A 21916-nucleotide genomic window follows, 5' to 3' on the forward strand; every position below is an offset into this window, starting at 1 on the left:
GGATACATTTTGACATTGTGTTAGTGACATAGGTAAACTCACACACTGACGGAGAGCGGTAATCCTCATGTCCTTTCAAAGCACAGGAGATGTTGTCACCAGGATTATACTGCCCTGAATAAAGAGAAGTTTCCTCCTCCATCATTTTCTGTCCGTTCTTGAACCAGACGTAAGAAATAGGACCTGCTGGACTGCAGCTGCTGAGACATTTCAGCTCTGCCTCCATATGAGACTGATGGACTCTTATTGTGATCACCTGCACCTGGAGAGCTGCATATGTGAGGAAAGACCCAAAATGTCATTTGTTACCAGTAAAATACACAAACATACAGTCAAAATAACTTTTGTAGTTCTGCTGGGTGAAATAATTTGTGATCATCAATCAAAAGTGTAAATGGAGGAAAGTACTCAATATAATCAAATCAGTTTTATGTGAAACTCTTCAACAATAACTATTCACCACTTTCACTCATCATCAGTTTGTGATCATCAATACCTATGACAGTCAGAGTTGTTCCAGATAAACTACTCCCCCATTCAAAGCTTCTTGTTTTGAATGTGAAGTGATACTGGGCTGAATCGCTCTCTCTCAGGTCAGAGATTCTCAGAGTGGAGCGTCCACTCTCTGTTTTAAGGAGCTGAACACGACCTGCATACTGGGAGTCTTTACTAAGGTCCTCAGGCTGTGAGGGATTCTGCCACTGATGACTACGATCAGGACTGAACCAGAATGATGATGTAATAGATTCATAACTGCTGTATGTGCAGGAAATGTCCACTGATGAGCCTCTGGAGGCACAGATGCTTCTGTCAGTGTAAATCACTCTGTTGCAGGATTGACCATGGACACCTGAAAGATACAATTAATTTAAAACATCACTTTTATTAAAGTACTATTGTAACTATTGTAACCTAACTTACAAAAACACATGTTCTCTCTTGTTTTTTCAGGTTTTTAGACGTGGTCACCTCAACACAATATCGTTAAATAATCCACAGACCTCTCTGGCTTTTTAAGCAAAGACTGTAGATTATCCAAAGTAACAGAGACAGTGTTTTGTTTAAACACATACATCTATAGTTTAAATATAAGTTTTCAAAGTTTTAAGCAGTATAAACAATATTCCATTCACTTTCATTGTGTTGGGATGGCAGCAGACTTTTCAAGGACTGACATCTCAAAATTTAGGCCCATGAAACAGTTTGAATGATTTAAAAAGGAGCAAATCAGAAAATATGTTTTTAGTATTTTGAGTGAAGTGATTCTTTAAATGTCAGCTCGTATTTTACATTTATTTATAATCAACACAGTAAACAAGATATAAAAGTGTAACATGTCTAAAATGTCATGGAGCTGTGGTTTGATGTTGATCCACTTCTACACAATGTTTGAATAACATGCTGCCCCAGAAACATGAACATACAATGTATAGTACAATAGTTTAAAGGCTCCACGAGATGTGGTTATGTTAGTGGGAGACTGTGTTGTAAACTCACACACTGAAGGAGCAGGATGATGCTCAAATCCTTTTAATGCACAGGAAGCGCTGTCTTCAGGATAAAAGTCCCCTTTATTAGTAGAAGATGTTTGATTCTGAATTTTCTGTCCATTCTTGTACCAGATGAAGGAAGAATGATCAGGTAGACGACAGCTGATGTGACATTTCAGCTCTGCCGGGGTACAAGACTCATAGACTCTTGAACTAATCACCAGCACTAGTAGATTTGGCTCTGTGAGGGAAAAAAAGACAAATCATTAGTACATCACAAATAATGAACACAAAGGCAGACAGTTAAATGACAATTCATATAAGTGACCAACTAAACTGGATCATTTAATAAAAAACCCTGGAATACATTAGTACACAAAACGATGAAAACCATTCAATGGAAACTGATAGTAAATTAAAATGAATCTACTTTAGTCCAGTGAGTCGCCCCATTCATTTGTAATCAGCTTATTTAAATGCACTGTGTCAGTGTTTGTGTTCATCAGTACCTGTGAGAGTCAGAGTTGTTCCAGGTAAACTACTCCTCCATTCAAAGCTTCTTGTTTTGAATGTGAAGTGATACTGGGCTGAATCGCTTTCTCTCAGGTCAGAGATTCTCAGAGTGGAGCGTCCGCTCTCTGTTTTAAGGACCTGAACACGACCTGCATACTGGGAGTCTTTACTAAGGTCCTCAGGCTGTGAGTGATTCTGCCACTGATGACTACGATCAGGACTGAACCAGAATGATGATGTGATAGATTCAGAACTGCTGTATGTGCAAGAAATGTCCACTGATGAGCCTCTGGAATCACAGATGCTTCTGTCAGTGTAAATCACTCTGTTGCAGGATTGACCATGGACACCTGACAAGGTTAGAGTTACACATGAAATACAACATGTTTTTTTGTATTTTTGAGTTAACTGACTCTTTAAATGTAAACTCTTATTTTACATGTATTTACAGTCAACACAGTAAATAACATATAAAAGTGTAACATGTCTAAAATATCATGGCGCTGTGGTTTGATGTTGATCCACTTCTATACAATGTTTGAATAACATGCTGCCCCAGAAACATGAACATACAGTGTATAGTACAATAGTTTAAAGACTCCACTAGATGTGGTTATGTTAGTGGGAGACTGTGTTGTAAACTCACACACTGAAGGAGCAGGATGATGCTCAAATCCTTTCAATGCACAGGAAGAGCTGTCTGCAGGAGAAAAGTTCCCTTCATAAGTAGAAGATGTTTGATCCTGAATTTTCTGTCCATTCTTGTACCAGATGAAGGAAGAACGGTCAGGTAGACGACAGCTGCTGTTACACTTCAGCTTTGCTGAGGAAGGATTGATTGTTGATGAGATCACCTGGAGATCTGGATCTGTGAAGAAAGAACAGAAATATAATTTATGCTCATAGACACACAAACATTCACAGTAACATTTCATGATATTAATAATTTGAAATTCAATTACATCTTCCAATGAGAATGTTACCTGTTACAGTCAAAGTGACTCCAGGGAAACCAGTATATTTCCCTCCTTGGTTTGTTGTGAACCTGAACTTGTACACAACTGAGTCTCTCTCTCCCAGGTCTGTGATTCTCAGAGTGCAGTCGTTCTTATCACAGTGATACTGCACACGACCTGCGTACTCTGAGTCTGTTCTCAGATCCACAGCTTCATTATTACTCCATTTATTATACCAGAATGTTTCATCAACTACAGTATTAACCTTTTTTATCCTGGATGGATATCTGTAGGTGCAGTGTATGTCCACTGTTGATCCTTTTAAGGCACAGATGTGAGTAGAAGTGTAAGTCACTCCCCAGTCATTCTGACCCTGTACTACTGTAACACAGAGCACATCAGAAACCACAATCAGATTTATAACAAGTTAAGAATCAGTGAATAAGACAAAGTGGATCATGGCACCAATATGATTTTATCTGCTGTCGTTGTCATTCAATGCGCCTCGTTGTGCATCAATCTAACTAGAACTGAACTGGAATACAGTATTTTATCAGTTGATTATCATATTTGATCATTTGTTACTGCTGAGTGTTTCAGCTTTAGTCCATTCATTCTGCACGTTTGTAATGTTGTTTTCTTTGTTTGTTGTTTAGAAGAAGCTCAAACTGAACACCTGAAATGTGCCTATTAAACATCTTATATTCACCATTGACATAATTTTCCCTCATATTCATTTTCGACAGTTTATAATTCCCGTCTTGAATGAAGCCAAGAAGATTGATGGATATCTTCATCAATTTGACAAAATACTACAACACAACACATTACATACAACTAAAGTGTTTCCAGAGGACATTTAAGAGTGATGAACACGTCAATAACTCAAAAGTGAAAAGTAGTTAAAACACAAATGTCTCCTCTTTCCTACCGTTGTAAGGTAGACAACGTGTTACAACATTATTTAGACCAAACGAGCCGTCCTCTGAGCTGGACTAATAACATTGTTCTCTATGTACAGCTGGCTTTGAGACAAGTGCACAGGGACCGTCTAGAAAGAAGAGAAATACTTCAAACTATATTTAATAGTTTTAACTTTTACACCGTGCAGTGTGAGATAAATAATTTGACAAACCAATCATCTGATGTTGGTTATATTACACTTAGTTTGAATAAAATCGTTAGAGGTTATTAAATATAGTTTAAGTATTTCTCTTCGGTGTTGCACTTTCTAGACGCCCCCTCTCACAGTCAGTTGTACATCATTAGAACGTCTGTGTTTGTGGTTAGTTTCCTCTCTGTTTGCACTTTGGTCAAGTTGCTGCTCAGCTAAGTGTGAAAACGAGAAAGACATGCAGAACATGAAGTGTGAGAAACGCTTGAAAGCATCTAAGATAAAAATAGGTGTCACTAAGTTTTCACAGAAAGGGGAAACTGTCATAGTTATAAAAGCTAAAACAGTCGTCCAGCTCTACAGTACAGAGTGCAGAAATCACCAAACTGATTAAAAACATCAAGGTAAGATGAAATTCTCAGTGCATTGCTGTACCATCATAGAACTATGAATATATTCATATGCATGAATAAAAATATATGATTCTTATAATCTATGGAGGGAGGGAGGACAAACCATATCAGCTAGGCCCCACCCCCACCACTCATGACGCAGACACAGCTCAACATCTTATTAGTGTTTTTACCATTTTGACTTCATTCAAACCTAGAAAAGTGCTGATCTGGGATGTTTTTGGCTTTCTAAAAATGACTTCATGCTGTTATGAATAAATGTGTTAAATGTCCTACAATGTAAATGTAGATATACAGTACCTGACACAGAGAGAAGGAAGACAACAAATCCACTTGCTGCTGCTGTTAAACTCATAGCTGCTCCTCTCATCTCTCTGTGAGGCTTCAGAGACAATAAAATACATCAAATAATGTAAACAACATGTAATAGTCATATCAGTAAACTGTTCTACTTACAGCAGAGAAGGACGTTGTCTGTTAAGATGCTCGTCGTCTGTGATCTGTGAGCAGAAGTCAGATATCAGGGTGTTAAATGAAGTTATTTCCTTCCTCTTTCTTATGTCATGAATATGCATGAGGAGCCAAATGACAGTAAACCAACAAGATAAAAACCAAAGACTTTATATAATCTATGTTAGAGAGAATAAGAGTGTTCTGGCCTGTTAGTAATTTAAAGAGAAAAGATGATTAATGAAAATTTTATTATCTTAATCTGTAAGCGTGGAACAGTTCAGTGTCTAAAAATAAAATGATGTATGTGAGAGTCGCATGTTGAGACACTGAATACACCAACATGAGAACAATGACACAGTTTAACTGAACAGGACAAAAGGCTGAATATTGAGGGTAGAGATAACAAATATTCTCTTGGTTCTGTCAGATAGATTGTGTACTGAGATGTTCTTTAGGCTATTTAAATAGGAAAAAACCTGTAAAAATACATTCTGGAAAAAAACATCAAACAGTCAAAATGTGACAGCAAAATGAATCTAAAACTACCTGCAGGGCTAGACACCACAGGAGGTCAGTGATGAAATATGTTGTTTTGTTAATCAGGTGAATTGAGCCTTTAAAGCAGACAGTGGAGGGAGACCTCGGTGATGAAGTCTGAATCTGCAATACTGAAGCTTCACCACTAGATGGCAGTGAAACATCAGAGATACTGAATCACAACCCTGAGACAACATTTTACCATAACGGGGATGCGTCATCAAGAATAGACGGAAGTATTTCGTGCAGCTGAATGAAAACTGGTAACATTTGAAGGCTTTTATTGACTTAACTTTATCTCATTAGTAAGTTTTTTGGGTTATATTAAACACATATGCGACTCGTTAGCTTTATATTTAAACAGTAGGTGAGTTGGTATCGGTATTGTGGATTAAATGAGTCAAACGTGTTCACATTTAGCTGAGCTAAGCTAAGTTAGCCTGGTTTGTTTACATTAGTGAAGCTGCTGTGAAGAGAGCAGAGGCCTGTCCGTTTAATCAGGTTTAACTTCACAGCTGCAGGATCAGAGCTGAGATATGGTAGAGTAGGTGTGTGTGTGTGTGTGTGTGTCTGTCTGTCTGTCTGTCTGTATGTAAGTGCCTGCCTGTGTCTGTCTGTGTGTGGTGAGTGCTTGGCTGTGTGAGTGTGTGTGTGTGTGATGAATATGTGAGTGAGTGTGTGTGTGTGTGTGTGTGTGTGTGTGTGTCTTCTATGTGTGTTGAGTTTACAACCTTTTCCTTCTCTAAACTCTATCAGTTGTTTGCTTTTTCACCTTATAGTCATTGCTTCTTATCTCTTATTTTATATTTAATGAGAAACATAAAGGGCACAAAGTGGGAGACCCTCCAACAGACACACCATAGCTATGTTTACCAAGATAGTAAAATTACAGGATCATAAAACTACAGATAAACTGATTACATATAATAACAAGAATGACTCGCTTATCTTGTTTCTCTTCAGATAATTTTTAGGATGGCGGCGGTCCAATAGGAGGAGGGATGAGAGACTTTTGGCCGGCAGCGCTGGTCTCCGGCCTTTGTCACACAGACCAGCAGGACCCTCTCCCCGTATGGCAGGATGGACAGGTCAGCCCCTGTTTTAACCAGCTCGTCCTCGGAGCCCTGCCTCACGCTGGGATGGCTGTTTTCAGTGCCTGCTACCTCGGCGTGGCACGGTGAGTCAGATTAACCAAGACATAAATAAGATTACTTTACTATATAGAGTAAACTGGGAAATAAATAAATGTACATGTGCACTGTTCCTGGGAGTCAGGTGTCTAGATGTTTTCCTCACTATTATCATTCCTCATGTTCGTACTGTATGGAAGCTTGTGGGGGACTTTATTAAAATAATAATGTAAACTTGAAAATGTAAGTCCATGACACAAGACCGTTCGCAAAGGCCAATTAAAAGTCAAATTGATGAGGTCATTATTCAGCCTGAGCCTTACATCTCTGCCAGAATTTGCTTTTACTGTTTCAAACACTAAGACCTCGTGTAGTTTGACTTTTGGCCAAGTTCTGATTTGGGGTCAAAGAGTAGAACAGGACAGTTAATACAATTTATTTTATAGAGTAAATTAAGATTTTAAAATTAATGTTTATGTCTCCTCAGAAGCAGCCTCTTCCAGACGTCTCCTCCCTGCGGTTGGACGCTCAGGTTGGTCTGTGCTCTGATGGCGGCGCTGCTCTTCACTGCAGACGTGATCCTGGTGAGCCTCCTCCAGCAGGGGGACATGTACCTGGACATCCTGGCCGACAGCTGTGCCATCCTGGCCTGGCTGGTTCACTTCAGCGCCATAACGGTGCTCCAGAAGACTGCTTTTAGGAGAACCAGAGGACCCTCTTTGCTGCTCCTGCTGGTTCTTCTGTCTATCCCAAACCTGGTTTTCTCTTTACTGTTTTACTGTAACAATAAGGAATATTTAAACCTTTCAGATCTTCTCAGATTCATACGGTTTGTGCTCACCTCAGTTCGGACGCTCCCTCTTCTAGTTTATCTTCTAGCATTTGTTTTCCCCTGTATCAGTGATGCTGGATACACTTTGTACATTAACGCTGTGGATGGATCGCCGCTCCTTCCAGAGAGCAGCCAGCTGGATACGGGTGAGATGGTGGCGGAGGACGGGAGCAGCTGCGTCTCTCGGCTCTTCTACCTGTGGCTGACCCCTCTGCTGAGGCGAGGGCAGCGAGGCGAACTCGACAGACCGGCAGATGTTTATCACCTTCCTCGAAAACTGCGCACCAGTGTGATCTGTCGGTACTTCCACCAGTGCTGGGAGGCGTGCCGGAGAGGTGCGGCGGTGCAGAGCGGGCAGGATCAGTGGCCCAGGCCGGTCAGCAGCAGCCTTCTGAACGGCAGCTGGAGTTCACACTACCAGGAGGAACCTCTGGAGCTAGAGGGCGACGTCAGGCTGCTAAGGGTGCTGCACAAGGCATTTGGGCTGCGATATTACCTTCTTGGACTGCTGAAGTTAGTTGTCAACCTGCTGAGCTTTGCAGGTCCGCTTCTCCTCAGCAGTCTGGTTAACTTTATGGAGGAAGAGGGGGCTCCGGTCAGCAGGGGCGTCTGGTGCGCAGTGGGTCTTTTTGCCGCCACCCTCCTCTCCTCCATCCTCCGTAACATCTTCGTCTTTGAGGTTTCCAAGGTGGCGCTGTCAGCTCGTGCCGCTCTCATTTCAGCCATCTACAGCAAAGCCCTGCGGGTCAGCAGCAGCAGCCTGGCCGGCTTCGCTCTTGGGGAGGTGGTGAACTTAATGAGTACGGACAGCGACCGCGTCATGAACTTCTTCAACAGCTTTCACGAACTGTGGACCCTTCCCTTCACCTTCTCCATCACCCTCTACCTGCTGTACCTGCAGGTTGGGGTGGCATTCCTCGGAGGGCTCGGCGTGGCGCTGCTGCTGGTCCCGTTCAACAAGTTCCTGGCCTCCCGTATCCTTAGCAACAACAAACACATGCTCAGGTACAAGGACATCCGGGTCAAGGTGAGATGTGTGTGTGTGTGTGTGATGGTTTAATGCTAATGCCAGGCTGATATTACGAAGACAGTGGTGGCAGTTTTATAGACCACATTTATTTGTATAACTGACCCTAAATGATCTCAATTTAAACTTGTTTATTTTGTTGTTTTTGTCCCTGAAATTATCTTTTGTCAACTTTGAAATAAAAAGTCCTCCCTCATTCACTGAGCTCTTTAATACCAAATTTGAATGTTTGTGTAAAGATTTGAACCTTTGAATCAGTGTCATACATGAGAGTAAATTTAACATCTTTGTGTTTTGGACCGTTAATCAGACAAAATGAGACATTTGGAGCTATACCATGAACTCTTAATGAAATTATAGCATTTTCACCATTTTATGGACCAAACAGTTGCAGCCCTAATATTGTATGACATGTTTTTATATAAGTATTATCTTCTGAATAGGAATTTAAGACATTATGGCAGTTGTTATCTTATTAGATCTCTGTTTGCAACGTTTTTTTGCAGCCAAATTGTTATTCAGAAGAAATCCTCACACTCCTTTTTCGTGCTGTATTTTCCTGTCTGGAGTTGAAATCAACATTGTTCCAACTTTTTGTGTCTTTTCTCTCACAGCTAATGACAGAAATCCTCTTCGGCATTCGTGTCATCAAGTTTTACAACTGGGAGCCTCACTTCACTCAGAAAGTGGCCGACTGTCGCAAACAGGAGCTGTCTCACCTCAAGGCCCTCAAGTACTATGATGCCATGTGTGTGTACACCTGGGCCGCTCTGCCCGTCGTCATCTCCATCCTCACCTTCGTCACCTACGTGCTGCTCGGACACCAGCTGACCGCAGCCAAGGTACGGACGTCGCTGTGGACGGTTTGAAACTTGTGAAACTGTGTGACTCCAACATTGTTTTAATAACAGCTTTGAGTCTCGCTTCACACAAGTTTTCCAGAAATTAACTCTTTATTAAGACAGTTCATCTCACATTTAACTTCTTCCTTGATGATGAGCAGGTGTGAGTTAATGTAGTAGTTTTATGGTAATAATCAGTCTTATGTTTGTCTATCTGGAGGTTATTAAACACAATAATGATGATTTCTTTGTAAAGTTTTTAAGACCTTTTACATTTGAGCCTGGCTGATTTAGATTGATTTGATGCTCAGATGTTTAGACTATAAAACGAGGACAAAACATATAAAAAACCTATTTTTGGCACTTCTGTACTATTGTATCCCGGATACAGCCCCCAATATATCCCCAATACGGCCCGCTATAACCCAGTCCGATGAATTTATGTGGAATAATTAAAGAACATGTTGAGTGTAATAGATGTGATGGTGAAGCCTCTGTCTCCTCCTCTGCAGGTGTTCACCACGCTGGCTCTGGTGGGGATGTTGATCTTTCCTCTCAACTCGTTCCCCTGGGTGATTAACGGCATCCTGGAGGCCAAAGTGTCTCTGGATCGAATTCAGCGATTCTTCAACCTGACCAACCAGGACCTGCAGGCGTACTACGCCCTCGGTACGCTGCTGCTGCTGCTTTAATGTTTGTGTGTCTAAGAGGTCGTAGTTTTCGGTCGTCAGTTTTCAGAAAATTATTATTAGTTGCAGCGATAAACTGAATCCTTTTTCAAGCACCATTGATTTTATTGTATAACATTCACCTTGTTTAATGTGTAGCTGCAACAAACGATTTTTATCAATAAATCTGATGATTATTTTCAGTATTAATCGTTTAGTAAATTGATTATCAGGAAATAGTTCACATATCTCAAGGAGTTATATTAATATGTCTTGTTGTGTCTGGCCAACAGTTCAGAACCTAAAAATACACAGTTTTCTGTTATATGTCAAAGAAAAGCAGTAAATCTTTACATTTGGGTGAATTCTTGGAATTTTGTCTGTAAAATGATCATCAAACGTTTTACCCATTAATTGAATTGTCATTGTCCTTGCTGTTAAATAAAGTAACACATCATATTTTACATATATACATGTTCTTATTGCTTTATATGCTCTTTCTGTCCACAGTGTCTCCTGAAGACAGTCAGACGTCGGTTCTGTTGAATCAGGGAAAGTTTTCTTGGCAGCAGCTCGACGAGAACAAAGAGAGAGAAACTGACTCTGGAGCTGCTAAAGGAAGTCTGCAGCTCCACAACCTCAATCTACACATCACAAAGGTATAAACCACTTTAAAATACATAGATTATATTGATATCTATAGATTTTTAGACTACAAAACATATTACATGATGTATTGTATCCTGGATGAGACCCCAATATGTCATAATGCTTCAAAGCTTCTAGGCCCTCACAAAATATGGGGATTGATACCATGGATAGCAATGAATCAGAAATGTTGATACAAGCCACTAGTTACATAATATATACAAATAATTTTAATGTCATCATACTTTTTATGTCCTTTATAATTCATGCTGAATTGATTCAATGGAGCAGTCGAACCAGTGCATTTTAAAAAGTTTCCTCCACATGTAAACTGATCTTTAAATCATATTTCTTCTAGTGATGTAAGTACAATATTAAAGGAGTACAGTTCAATTCTGAATATGAGATCTTGTATTTTCTTAAAAGAGACTTAAATGAGCTGCAGGTGTTTTTGCACAAAGTTAAATCAGCCGATAAGCGTTTGTACAATGTAGGTTTTAAAAGATAGAAAAAGAGTCTCCAGTGAATGATGTATGACAACATTTCTAAAACTACTCATTAATGAAAACTTCAGTTATATCTTGAATGTTTGGACACCTGAACAAAGCGTTATCCATTCTCTGAAAGTTCAAACATTTAAAATCCACGCATTTTATTTCTATATCTGGTTAAATGAGTTTTCATCAGTAATCAGTAACTCCTGTCCTCTGACCTGTGTGTGTGGTTCAGGGCTCTCTGGTGGTCGTGGTGGGGAAGGTCGGCTGTGGGAAGAGTTCGTTACTGGCTGCTCTCACTGGAGAACTCAACAGGTACAGCACCTCTGTAACTTTACTCCAGATATTCAGATTATTCAGATTACATAGAGATGAATATGGAAATGAATGAATAAACCAGTTTGCAGTAGTCATGGATATTCTGGAGCCTTTTATTAACTGCTCACTATTTTCAAATTAAATCAGTCTTTTAATAACAGTGTATCAGGACGTACAGAAAACTGAGGTTCATCGGTCGTCCTCTTGTCTCTGCAGGCTCAGCGGAGTGGTGTATGTTGCAGACAGAGAGTGTGGTTTCGGTCTGGCAGCTCAGGAGCCGTGGATCCAGCACGCGTCCGTCCGGGACAACATCCTGTTCGGCAAAGACTATGATCCATCCTTCTACCAGGCCGTGATCGATGCTTGCGCACTCTCAGACGACCTTAATGTACGATCCTTAAGCTCCTTTATATGTCTGTATATGAGTCAGTGATGGTTTAGTTTAAATTTAAATTTGCACACATTCTTTTTTTGTGGACCCAGCATCAAATTTCTGCTTTTAATCCATTTTGCGAGAATATATTAGAGGATTATGGCAGCTTTTGTTTCAGCTTCTTCTGGTTTTTCCTGTTTTTTGCAGGTTTTGCCGAATGGTGACAGGACAAAAGTAGGAGAGAACGGAGTGACTCTGAGTGGAGGACAGAAGGCACGAGTGGCCCTCGCCAGAGCTGTTTACATGGTGAGTCCATCTGCTTTGAGCTAAGAGACACTCAAGGAAAAGTTTTTACGTTTTTGTGAAATCAGCATGGTCAGACCTACAGTCTGGGTCAGACACTAAGTTTCTCTGATTAAAACCACCAACCAAAATCTAAAAATGTAAACCGGTGTGTTTAAATATAAATCAGCTGGAGCATCATGTGTTGAAACTCTCTCATTCTTCTTTAATTTATTTTGTGTGACCCGACTGTCTCAGGACAAAGACATCTACCTCCTCGATGACCCGCTGGCTGCGGTCGACTCAGACGTGGCCGAACACCTCATGCAGAAATGCATCGTTGAACTCCTCAGAGGAAAGACCCGAGTCCTCTGCACGCACCGCGTCGAGTTTGTGGACAAAGCGGACTCTGTGATCCTCATGGAGAACGGGACGATCGTCAAAATGGGTAAAACATCATCATCATAAGACAATATATTTTTGGAACACAGGACTTTTGTTTTATTCTACCTGTGATGTCATTTTGCTGTTAAACAGGCTCACCAGCAGAAATCCTTCCTCTGGTCGAGGCGGTGCCGAAAAAACGGAAGAATGACCAGAACACAAAAGAGAAAGGTAAGTTCACGGCAAATTGTAAGTGACACATTTTTTTGATATGCTTAAATTGAGTTGCCAGGTAACCCTAACCCTAACCCTGATCTGTTTTCAATGAACACTGTGGTCTTTACCTTTTTACAGTTAGAATCAGTAAATAAACATAACCAAGATATACTGACTTTCTTCTTGTTAAAATTTACAGCTGGCTTTTATTCTGTTTATGTATTAATTTGTTTATTTATAGAGGACAATGCTCATTAATCAGAATTGGCATTTTAACAACATTTTACACCACAGTCTGAACCTGTAGTCCCGACTTAAATACATCACAGAATAACATCAAACTATGAGGAAAAAAACTGGAGGGCAACCTTTCACAATCCATCAAACAATAAAACATTACAAACAATATAAAGGTGTCATTCATGAGTATATCTGACTGGTTTTATTTTTTTATGTATTTCATTGATTTTTAAGCAGAAGGTGTGGAGCAGGAGGAGGAGGAGTCAGGCTCACCTGCTGATCTGTGTGCGGACGATGACGCAGACCTCTCGGGGGCGGAGCAGAAACAGGCGGGCGGGCTGGCGTGGAAAGTTTACCGCATCTACTGGCTGTCTGTGGGCGGAGTGCTCACCGCCTCCATCCTGATATCTCTGCTCCTCATGCAAGGTTGAGATCAACGACTCTTCTTTTAAATGATCAGCTGATGCTTCTTTTCATGTAAAGCGTCAACGGTTTTGTTCACTTTGCTGCAGAAATGTTTAGATTCTCTTTCCACATTTATTACTCAAGGAATGTAAAACTTAAACTGTATTCTACATAACCTGCTGTTATGTGTCTCAGCCTCTAAGAACATTTCCGACTGGTGGCTCTCACACTGGATCTCAGAGCTGAAAAACAACGGTTCTACTGGGAGGAATGGCTCCTCCTCAGCTGCCTTCAGTTCACCTCAGCTGCTGCTTTTCTCACCTGGAGGCCTGATGTGAGTTCAACAGATCAAGAAAAAAATGTATTATTCATAAATAATAAATACGGTTTGTGCAGGTGACACTCAAGATGGCTCCATTTCACATTACAACACAGTAAAACATTGTTGTCCAGACTGTTTTATCGTCCTTCTGTGACCAGTGTATGAGTTAAATTGTATTTTATGTGGTATTTAAAAGGTCTTAAAAAGTCTTTCATTTAATTTGATGAATGCTGCAGATACCACGAAGACTCGGGCAGCATTGATTGATGGCAGTGTTTTCACTATTTCACATTACAACACAGTAAAACTAAAATGCAGCAGTAAAACATTATGGTACATACTGGATTAGGCAGATGGAAGGATGTAACTCATGTAACAGTCAGTGATAGATAAGGTTTGGCAAGATGAGCAAAAATAGTTTTAAAAGCAGTATTGGGTTTGTTAAAATGTACATTTAGTATTTTTATATAATTTGAAATGACATTTGCACCATTTTTTTAACCACAAGTAAGACTGAATGCTCCTGAAAATGTCAAATGGTGTAACCACAAAATAATTATAATAAGAAGCAAGTTGAATTATTTGGTACAAAGTTTGTATGGTTACACCACTTAGACATTTTTGCCATAATCCTCTAATATATTCTCTCAAAATGAATTTAAAAGCAGAAATTTGATGCTGGGTCCACAAAAAAAGAATGTGTGCAAGTTATTTGTACACAACAACAATATAACATCATTGTCCATCATGTGTGACAGTTTAAAATGAGCCTAAAATTTAACTCAGAAGAAATAATAGTAGAAAACATAAAAGCATTTTGCGGTAATGATTTTCCTTCTATATATAAAACCTCCTAATGAAACAGTCTCATCTTCTCTCTGCAGGTCTCCTCTCTCCTCGCTGCAAACGCTCCCTTCGACCAACTTGAGCTCCGACGTCAGGTTTTATCTGACAGTGTACGGCTCCATCGCTGGAGCCAACACTGTCTTCACCGCCATCCGAGCCTTCCTGTTTGCCTACGGAGCCGTCTGCGCCGCCACAGCCATCCACAACAGACTCCTGGATCGAGTCCTTAAGGTGCGTCATCTGAGCTTCCAGCCTTTCTAAACCACCAACATTTAGAGCCGAGTTGAACAGATTGAATGTTTGGCAGCCGTAACTTTAGGTTATTAGGTTATTTATAGTGCAACAAACATAATAAAATCAGCAAATATTGAAAAAGGAGTTAGTGCAGTAGATAAACATGAATGTGATCAATCGGGAATCAGAATAAGTGTATTTTCAGGCAGGATTCTGATGGGAGAGAGCTCCAAAGGCGGGGGGGGGGGCAGATTGGCTGAAAGGTCTTGACCCCATGGTGGTTGGCAGGAAGAGCTGAGAGCTGGATGTCAGAGGAGGATCGGAGAGTGCGGGAGGGTGTGAAGATATGAACAAGTTCAGAGAGATATGATGGATACGATAAATGTTGACTATTCAAAATTTTTATATCAACAATGAACCGGCTGGGGCCTTTCTGTGTGGAGTTTACGTGTTCTCCCCGTGCTCGCATAGGTTTCCTCCCATTGTCAAAACAATGTATGCAATAGGTTAATTCTCCTGTCAGTGCCCGTGACGAAGGCACTGACATAGATTTGGAGTTGTTCCCCAGGCGCTGCACAATGGCTGCCCACTGCTCCTAGTACTTAGGATGGGTTAAATGCATAGACTGTATAGAAGAAATGGACGTAACATCCGTGACGTCACCCATTGGTTTGTGGACTGCTGCTCGGAAGCCAATAGTTTCGGATCTGGGCAGCGCCATCTTGAAAATTTCAGGTGCATGCTGGGAAAAATAAAAACACGGATTCTACTTATATGGGCATGAGGCGGGGCCATGGGCAGAGCGGGGGAGGTTGCTACGGTTGCGAGGGCTGGATCTCGAGGACATTGTGCAATCAACCTGTCAATCACGACGTAGCCACGCCCTAATGCATACCCTGCTTTATCATCAAATATAAAATCAGGGAGGCCGAAATGTCCCAAATGAACATCATACTGCATTGAAGAAGGCTTTAAACTAGCGATTGAGAACATAAACACATTTTGAAAACGTTTACTGAGGTTAGAAATCAAGTGAGAAGTTGGTGAATTCTCCATTGACTTGTATAGAGACGGTCGCCCCCTGGTGGCCTTTTGATAGAATGCAGTTCTAAGTTACTTCCACGTTGGCTTCATTTCAGAGGACTCCTCGCCTGGTTAAATGCAGAGACTGAATTTCACTGTAAGACTACATGTGTGACAAATAAGGTCCCTTTGCTTTACATGAGGTGGGCACTAACACAACTGCAGTGGGACGATAATGTCGCACTATATTTGGTGGATGTGGAAGTTTGGGCAACTTTATGAAGCAATAATGTTAGAGCTGTGTGTCTGTATTGCTGCATCATTAAGATTCTGATTTATTCCCACTGTTAACTACCCTACTTAAAATTTCCTACTCAAAATCTTGACTTCCTTCCCTTCCAGGCCACAGTGACCTTCTTCGACACCACTCCACTGGGTCGCATACTCAACCGCTTCTCCTCAGACTTGTACAGCGTGGATGACAGTCTGCCGTTCACCCTGAACATCTTACTGGCCAACATCTTCAGCCTGCTGGGCATGCTGGTGGTGATAAGCTACGGCCTGCCCTGGGTCCTAGTGCCCTTGCTTCCTCTGGCTCTGCTCTACCACCGCACTCAGCACTTCTACCGGCACACCTCTCGTGAGCTGAAGCGCTTATGCAGCCTCACCCTGTCGCCCATCTACTCGCACTTCTCCGAGACGCTGACCGGCCTGGGAACCATCCGGGCCAGTCACAGCTCTGCCAGGTGAAACTAAAGAAAAGTGATTTAATTTGGAAAACATAATTAAGATTAGTATATCTTTATTTTATTTATGGCTGCATTATTTTACAGTTTTGTATAAAATATAAAACTACAAAATTAAGTGCCACTCACAGATTCTCTGATCCCATGATAATATTTTTAAATGTCTATTTTTTGTCTGATTCACAGGCAATGATATTTAATTTTTTGATGATATAAAGCAAAAAAAGTCTTCACATTGGAGAAGCTGGAACTGGCTTTGTTCTGTATTCCTGATTGAAAAGTTACTCAAATGATTTTTATATATTAATAAAAATAGCTTTAGATAAACTTTCTGTCATTAATCAACTAATAATGTTCTAATTTGATTGCCTTTATATTATATTATTTACTGATTAATTTCATTGCTACCTTAATGCTTTATATTGGTGACAGATAAGTACAGATTGTTGTTAAGTCTATTTACACAAATACCTTTTGAAGTAATATGATAATGATTTAGTCATATTTAAATCTTCATATTAAAACACTTTTCCTCCTCTGTGGTTGCTCCAGGTTTGAGGAGGAAATCGCCAGGCGTCTGGAGCAGAACCAGCGCTGCTTGTTCCTCAGCAACGCTGCTATGCAGTGGCTGGACATCCGCCTGCAGCTGATTGGTGTCGCTGTGGTGACGGGCCTCGGGGTGATCGCTGTGGTCCAGCACCAGTTGGATTCAGTTGATCCAGGTGAGTGCAGACCTGGTTTTTGGTGGCTGTGGATTGCATTTGATTAAATGTTTCCTGATCTCCATGATTCTCCAGATGAAATGTAATATTTAGAACAATTGTATTCCATTAACTTTATTTAATATAGAAGTTATAATGTAAGATCATGCCAAACTAGCTGATATGGTGTTTTATTGACTATTTACTGTTTCTAAGCAAGTTGAATTACTTGGTACAAAGTTTTTATGGTTACACCACTTAGACATTTTTGCCATAATCCTCTAATATATTCTCTCTAAATGGATTAAAAGCAGAAATTTGATGCTGGGTCCACAAAAAAAGAATGTGTGCAAGTTATTCATATGTTTATTTGAACCCTTTTAAATTTGACTAAACCACATGGACACAAAGAAAAGGTTATGGACCCATGTGTGTTTTGTCCCTGTCAGGTCTGGTTGGTCTGTCTCTATCCTACGCTCTGTCCATCACATCCCTGCTGTCTGGCCTCATATTCAGCTACACTCAGACAGAGATGCAGCTGGTGAGCGTGGAGCGGACTGAGGAGTACTCTACCGGCCTGCCGACCGAATCGCAGCATCAAAACACTCAGGTCAGAAGAACTGCAGCTCAAACTGGCACTGATATTTCCACAAGACCGAGAAGAGAGAAGAGATCATCACAGAGCCTCATGCTTGACTTTGGGAACTTGCCAGGTTCAAGTTAAAGTCCTTTTCCTGAACCAGGGGATGAAAAAAAGATACTTTTGATTCAAATGTTGGGTGACAGACTGGAGAATAATATGAAACCAATCCTGTCATTTTCTTTTTAGAGAAACACAAAAAAACACACAAAAATATGTATCTGACAACTCACAATCACAATGAACCAAAAATCAATCACTAAAATTTTTCCCACAATCATAAATCAAAACACTTTAAATAAATTTTACCCAATTTCCCTTCCCCCAGCTCCCTAAATGACCTCTACTCCCTCCCCTTCCCTCTGAGAAGGAAAAGGCTATGCTGCACTTCCTGCCACAACAAGAGATATTAAATGTGATGCAGGCATAACAATATATTGGTAGCAAGCCAACTGTGTCTTCAAGGAGTTATCAAACTGTATTGTACAATTTAAAAAACATTTTCAGCATTGTTAAATAGTTTGAGGCTTAATGGTTCTTGATTCTACAGATTAATTTACACTATATGTAATGATGATCTCCCTAGTTGCCCCCGGCGTGGCCTGAGCAGTGCTGGTTGGAGTTCCGTAATGTGGTTTTGGTGTACAGGGAAGGTCTTCCTAATGCTTTGGACGGGGTGAGCCTGGTGGTGCGACCCGGAGAGAAAGTAGGCATTGTGGGGCGAACGGGCTCTGGCAAGTCCACCCTGTTCCTGGCCCTGTTCCGTATGGTGGAGCTCAACCAGGGTCAGATACTCCTGGATGGGCTGGACATCAGCACTGTGGGTCTGGCTCAGCTCAGGTATGTCTCAGGTGGTAGTGGGTCTAAGCCAGATAATCATTGTTTTTTATGCTTAATTCAAACTTTAAGGTTGCTTTACACTTTGATAAATGAAGTCAGTAAGAAGTAAAAGTTGACACTTTTGTGTGCTTGGGGCACCCTCTGCAGGTCCAGGTTGGCCATTATTCCTCAGGACCCCTTTCTTTTCAGCGGGACTATCAGGGAGAATCTGGACCCCTGTGGGCAACACATGGATCAGCAGCTGCTGGATGTTCTGGACCAATGCCATCTCAGCTCTGTGGTTAACAGGATGGGTAAGAGAAACTGAGACAAAGTGGATTTAAAGATGTGCTGAGGCAGTTTTTAAACATATAAGATGATGAGATTAACTGACACAACACATTAAGCATGAGCACATAGGCAGAGCACTGAGTTCACTCCATCCGTAAGCATTCCTGTCTGGTCATGTGACTGTTTCGATTGAATGTTACATTATGTTCCTGTTTGAAAGTCTCGCTCTACCCTTCAAGACAATATGTTCCCCACACATGCACTAAACCAATCACTAGGGGCACATTGATCTCCATTGAGCACTTTGGGGGGAACCCCAGAGGTACCCTAAAGTGAAATCCAAAGCCAAATGGGAAGGACTTGGTTTGACCGTAGGGTCACTTCGACCCATCAGTATAGTAAATGTACCCCAACGAGACCCACACCCCAAGTAACCCCTTCTATGGTGATCCCCCTTAACCGGTCACTTAGTGCTCCCGACCCCCAGGGTCAGTTGGGACCCCCACCCTCAAGTACCCCCCCCCCCCCCCCCCGTCGTTATTATCCCCCCAGTCATTTAACATCAGTGGGTACAGGTGATGGGTGTGGTTACATATGCTACTTCTGACCAATCGCTCCTGTTAGAGGTGAAAGAGAAATGGTCAGAGAGGTATATCATCTCATATTACACCCATGAAGCATATAGTGTATTTTATTTAACATTTTATATTAATTGTGTGTGTGTGTGTGTGTGTGTGTGTGTGTGTGTGTGTGTGTGTGTGTGTGTGTGTGTGTGTGTGTGTGTGTGTGTGTGTGTGTGTGTGTGTGTGTGTGTGTGTGTGTGTGTGTGTGTGTGTGTGTGTGTGTGTTGCAGGTGGTTTGGATGCTGAGGTGGGAGAGAAAGGAAAATCCTTCTCAGTGGGACAGAGACAGCTGCTGTGTTTGGCCAGAGCTCTGCTGACTCAGGCCAAGGTGAGACCTTCTTCTGCTGCTTCTTGTCATTATTGTCATTGCTCATGTCATTACATTGTGTCTTTCTGGGTGTAACTGAGCTGTCCACTTAAAACAAAATCATTATTAGTATTTATTTAAGTGTTTCTAGAATTATAATTAACTTGATGTTCCTTTTAATATTTTTAAATAGTTTATGTACGGCCTCACCTTTTCATTGAGAACCGGACACTATTTAAAAAATGACTGGACTGTGACAATCACTTTTCCAGCACACTGAGGAAGCCAAAACTTGTCACTTTCATTTCAAACCAGTTTACCTCCAGTTTCTCTAACAATAAACCCAAAAGCTGTGTGTTTTTCCACATTCACTTTGTAATGTGAATTTCAGTGTATCTGTAAACTTGGGACTGCTGCATTTATATTTGCAATGTTGTGCCCTGAATAATGGCTGCAGCCTCTGTTTCTAACTCTTAATCAGAGGGAAATAGTCGCCCATAGGCCAAATTCGGACCTGCAGCAAAAATATTTGGCCCTCTGATGAAAATTCTGACTTTCATTGTTTAGCTACATTTTTCACAGATCTGCAATAAACAAAATAAACACAAGGCTCCTGTAAATCCCAGTCATTGTCATATATCTTTGTTGCATCTAATCCTTCCCCTACACAAGCAGAGGCATTAAAACTGTCCAATAAACCTTCCAGAAATTAAAGTTTAATACAAGAATACAAACCATTTTGGCAGTGGAAGAGAAAATGCTGTGTTGATGCCATTTTCTTTTTAACATACAAATCTTTACTGTGTTGTAAATCAGTTTTATTCTCAAATAAATTAGAAGAAAGAAACATATAATTCTGCCTTTTCACTGCATCAGTTCATGACCCCACCAGTGGAAAATCCTGAGAAAACCGGCCCTTTATTTGAACAGCTGACTGCTCTAGCTGTAATTCATATTGTTGGAACATTAAGATGCTGTTTTTCCCCATCATGCAGGTTCTGTGTATCGATGAAGCGACGGCCAGCGTGGATCAGAAGACGGACAAACTGCTGCAACAGACCATCAGAGCAAAGTTTCAGGACAAAACCGTTCTCACTATCGCTCACAGGTAAAAAATGTTTTCTGATGACTCAGGTGTTTTTTTAGAAGGGTCAATTTCCAATGCTGCTCATGGGTCCATGTGATTCAGTCAAATTTAAAGGGGTTAAAATGTGAAAATAAACTAAGGGGATTATAGCAAAAATGCAGTGTAATCATAAAAAATATTTAACATTTATCATTCTTTTGTGGTTACACCATTTGACATTTCCAGAAGCATTCAGTCTTACTTTTGGTAAAAAAAATGGTGCAAATGTCATTTCAAATGATATAAAACCAACAAAAATACTAAATCTACATTTTAAAAAACCTGATGCTGCTTCTTTTTGAATTCCTCATCTTACTAACCCTTATTTGTCACTGACCCATATACATGTACAGTATCATAAGCAGAAATAGTTATTAGTTATATTAGTATATTAGTTATATATTTGACAACCCATGGCTTATTCTTCATGCTTACATGGACATTTGGAAGAAGTTAAATCCCTTTTCTTTTTGTCTTTGTTTGACCAGGATCAACACCATCATGGACTGTGACCGGGTGCTGGTGATGCATGCTGGGAAGGTGGCGGAGTTTGACACACCTGCTGCTCTCTGCCAAACCGACCAGTCCATCTTCCAGAGGCTGGTCGGAGGGAGAGAACAGTGAGATGAACAAAACAAACAAACAAACACTGAAATCTGAAGATAATTATTTTTTTACTTTATTCTGGGAAGTTTTGCTGAGAACTTGAAGCCTTTTTTTTAGCTCCGTCCTGAAACTTCTACATCACACACCGAGACTACGCTTCTTCTGTCGGAGGAGAGAAACGGTGAAACGATGATGTGGAGTTTAATAACATTTTGTTATTTGTGCTGACATTTAGTTTCTTTTAATTAATTATTTTAATGCAGATGAAGGACTTATCGTCTTCTAAATTTTGTTCTT

General features: G+C 40.7%; 1 protein-coding gene across 4 annotated transcripts; it reads left to right on the top strand.

The window, feature by feature from the left end:
- Positions 1–6443: 6443 nt before the first annotated feature.
- abcc10 (ATP-binding cassette, sub-family C (CFTR/MRP), member 10) lies at positions 6444–21652 on the top strand. Of its 4 annotated transcripts, none has more exons than XM_053335623.1 (21): positions 6444–6653; positions 7094–8465; positions 9080–9307; positions 9820–9976; positions 10486–10634; positions 11353–11432; positions 11652–11823; positions 12016–12114; positions 12349–12538; positions 12628–12705; positions 13165–13356; positions 13531–13669; positions 14542–14734; positions 16163–16506; positions 17059–17228; positions 17657–17817; positions 18434–18687; positions 18835–18980; positions 19811–19908; positions 20883–20995; positions 21502–21652. In XM_053335623.1, the coding sequence occupies exons 1-21, from the start codon at positions 6478–6480 to the stop codon at positions 21635–21637; spliced, it is 4647 nt and encodes a 1548-aa protein (XP_053191598.1). In that variant the 5' UTR covers positions 6444–6477; the 3' UTR covers positions 21638–21652. The 4 variants fall into 4 exon arrangements, with proteins under 4 accessions (XP_053191598.1, XP_053191606.1, XP_053191615.1 ...); XM_053335631.1 differs by having other exon boundaries at positions 13168–13356; XM_053335640.1 differs by having other exon boundaries at positions 7100–8465.
- The last annotated feature ends 264 nt before the right edge of the window (positions 21653–21916 follow it).

This window comes from Scomber japonicus, chromosome 2 (genome assembly GCF_027409825.1).
Source record: "Scomber japonicus isolate fScoJap1 chromosome 2, fScoJap1.pri, whole genome shotgun sequence".
NCBI lineage: Eukaryota > Metazoa > Chordata > Actinopteri > Scombriformes > Scombridae > Scomber > Scomber japonicus.

What these genes read in the sequence shown, in the direction of transcription:
- abcc10 (XM_053335623.1), top strand. Translation starts at nt 6,478, where the DNA reads ATGAGAGACTTTTGGCCGGCAGCGCTGGTCTCCGGCCTTTGTCACACA. An exon ending in CACTCTCAGACGACCTTAAT is followed by an intron (nt 11,824 to 12,015) that starts GTACGATCCTTA and finishes TGTTTTTTGCAG; the next exon opens with GTTTTGCCGAATGGTGACAG. An exon ending in GTTGGATTCAGTTGATCCAG is followed by an intron (nt 17,229 to 17,656) that starts GTGAGTGCAGAC and finishes TGTCCCTGTCAG; the next exon opens with GTCTGGTTGGTCTGTCTCTA.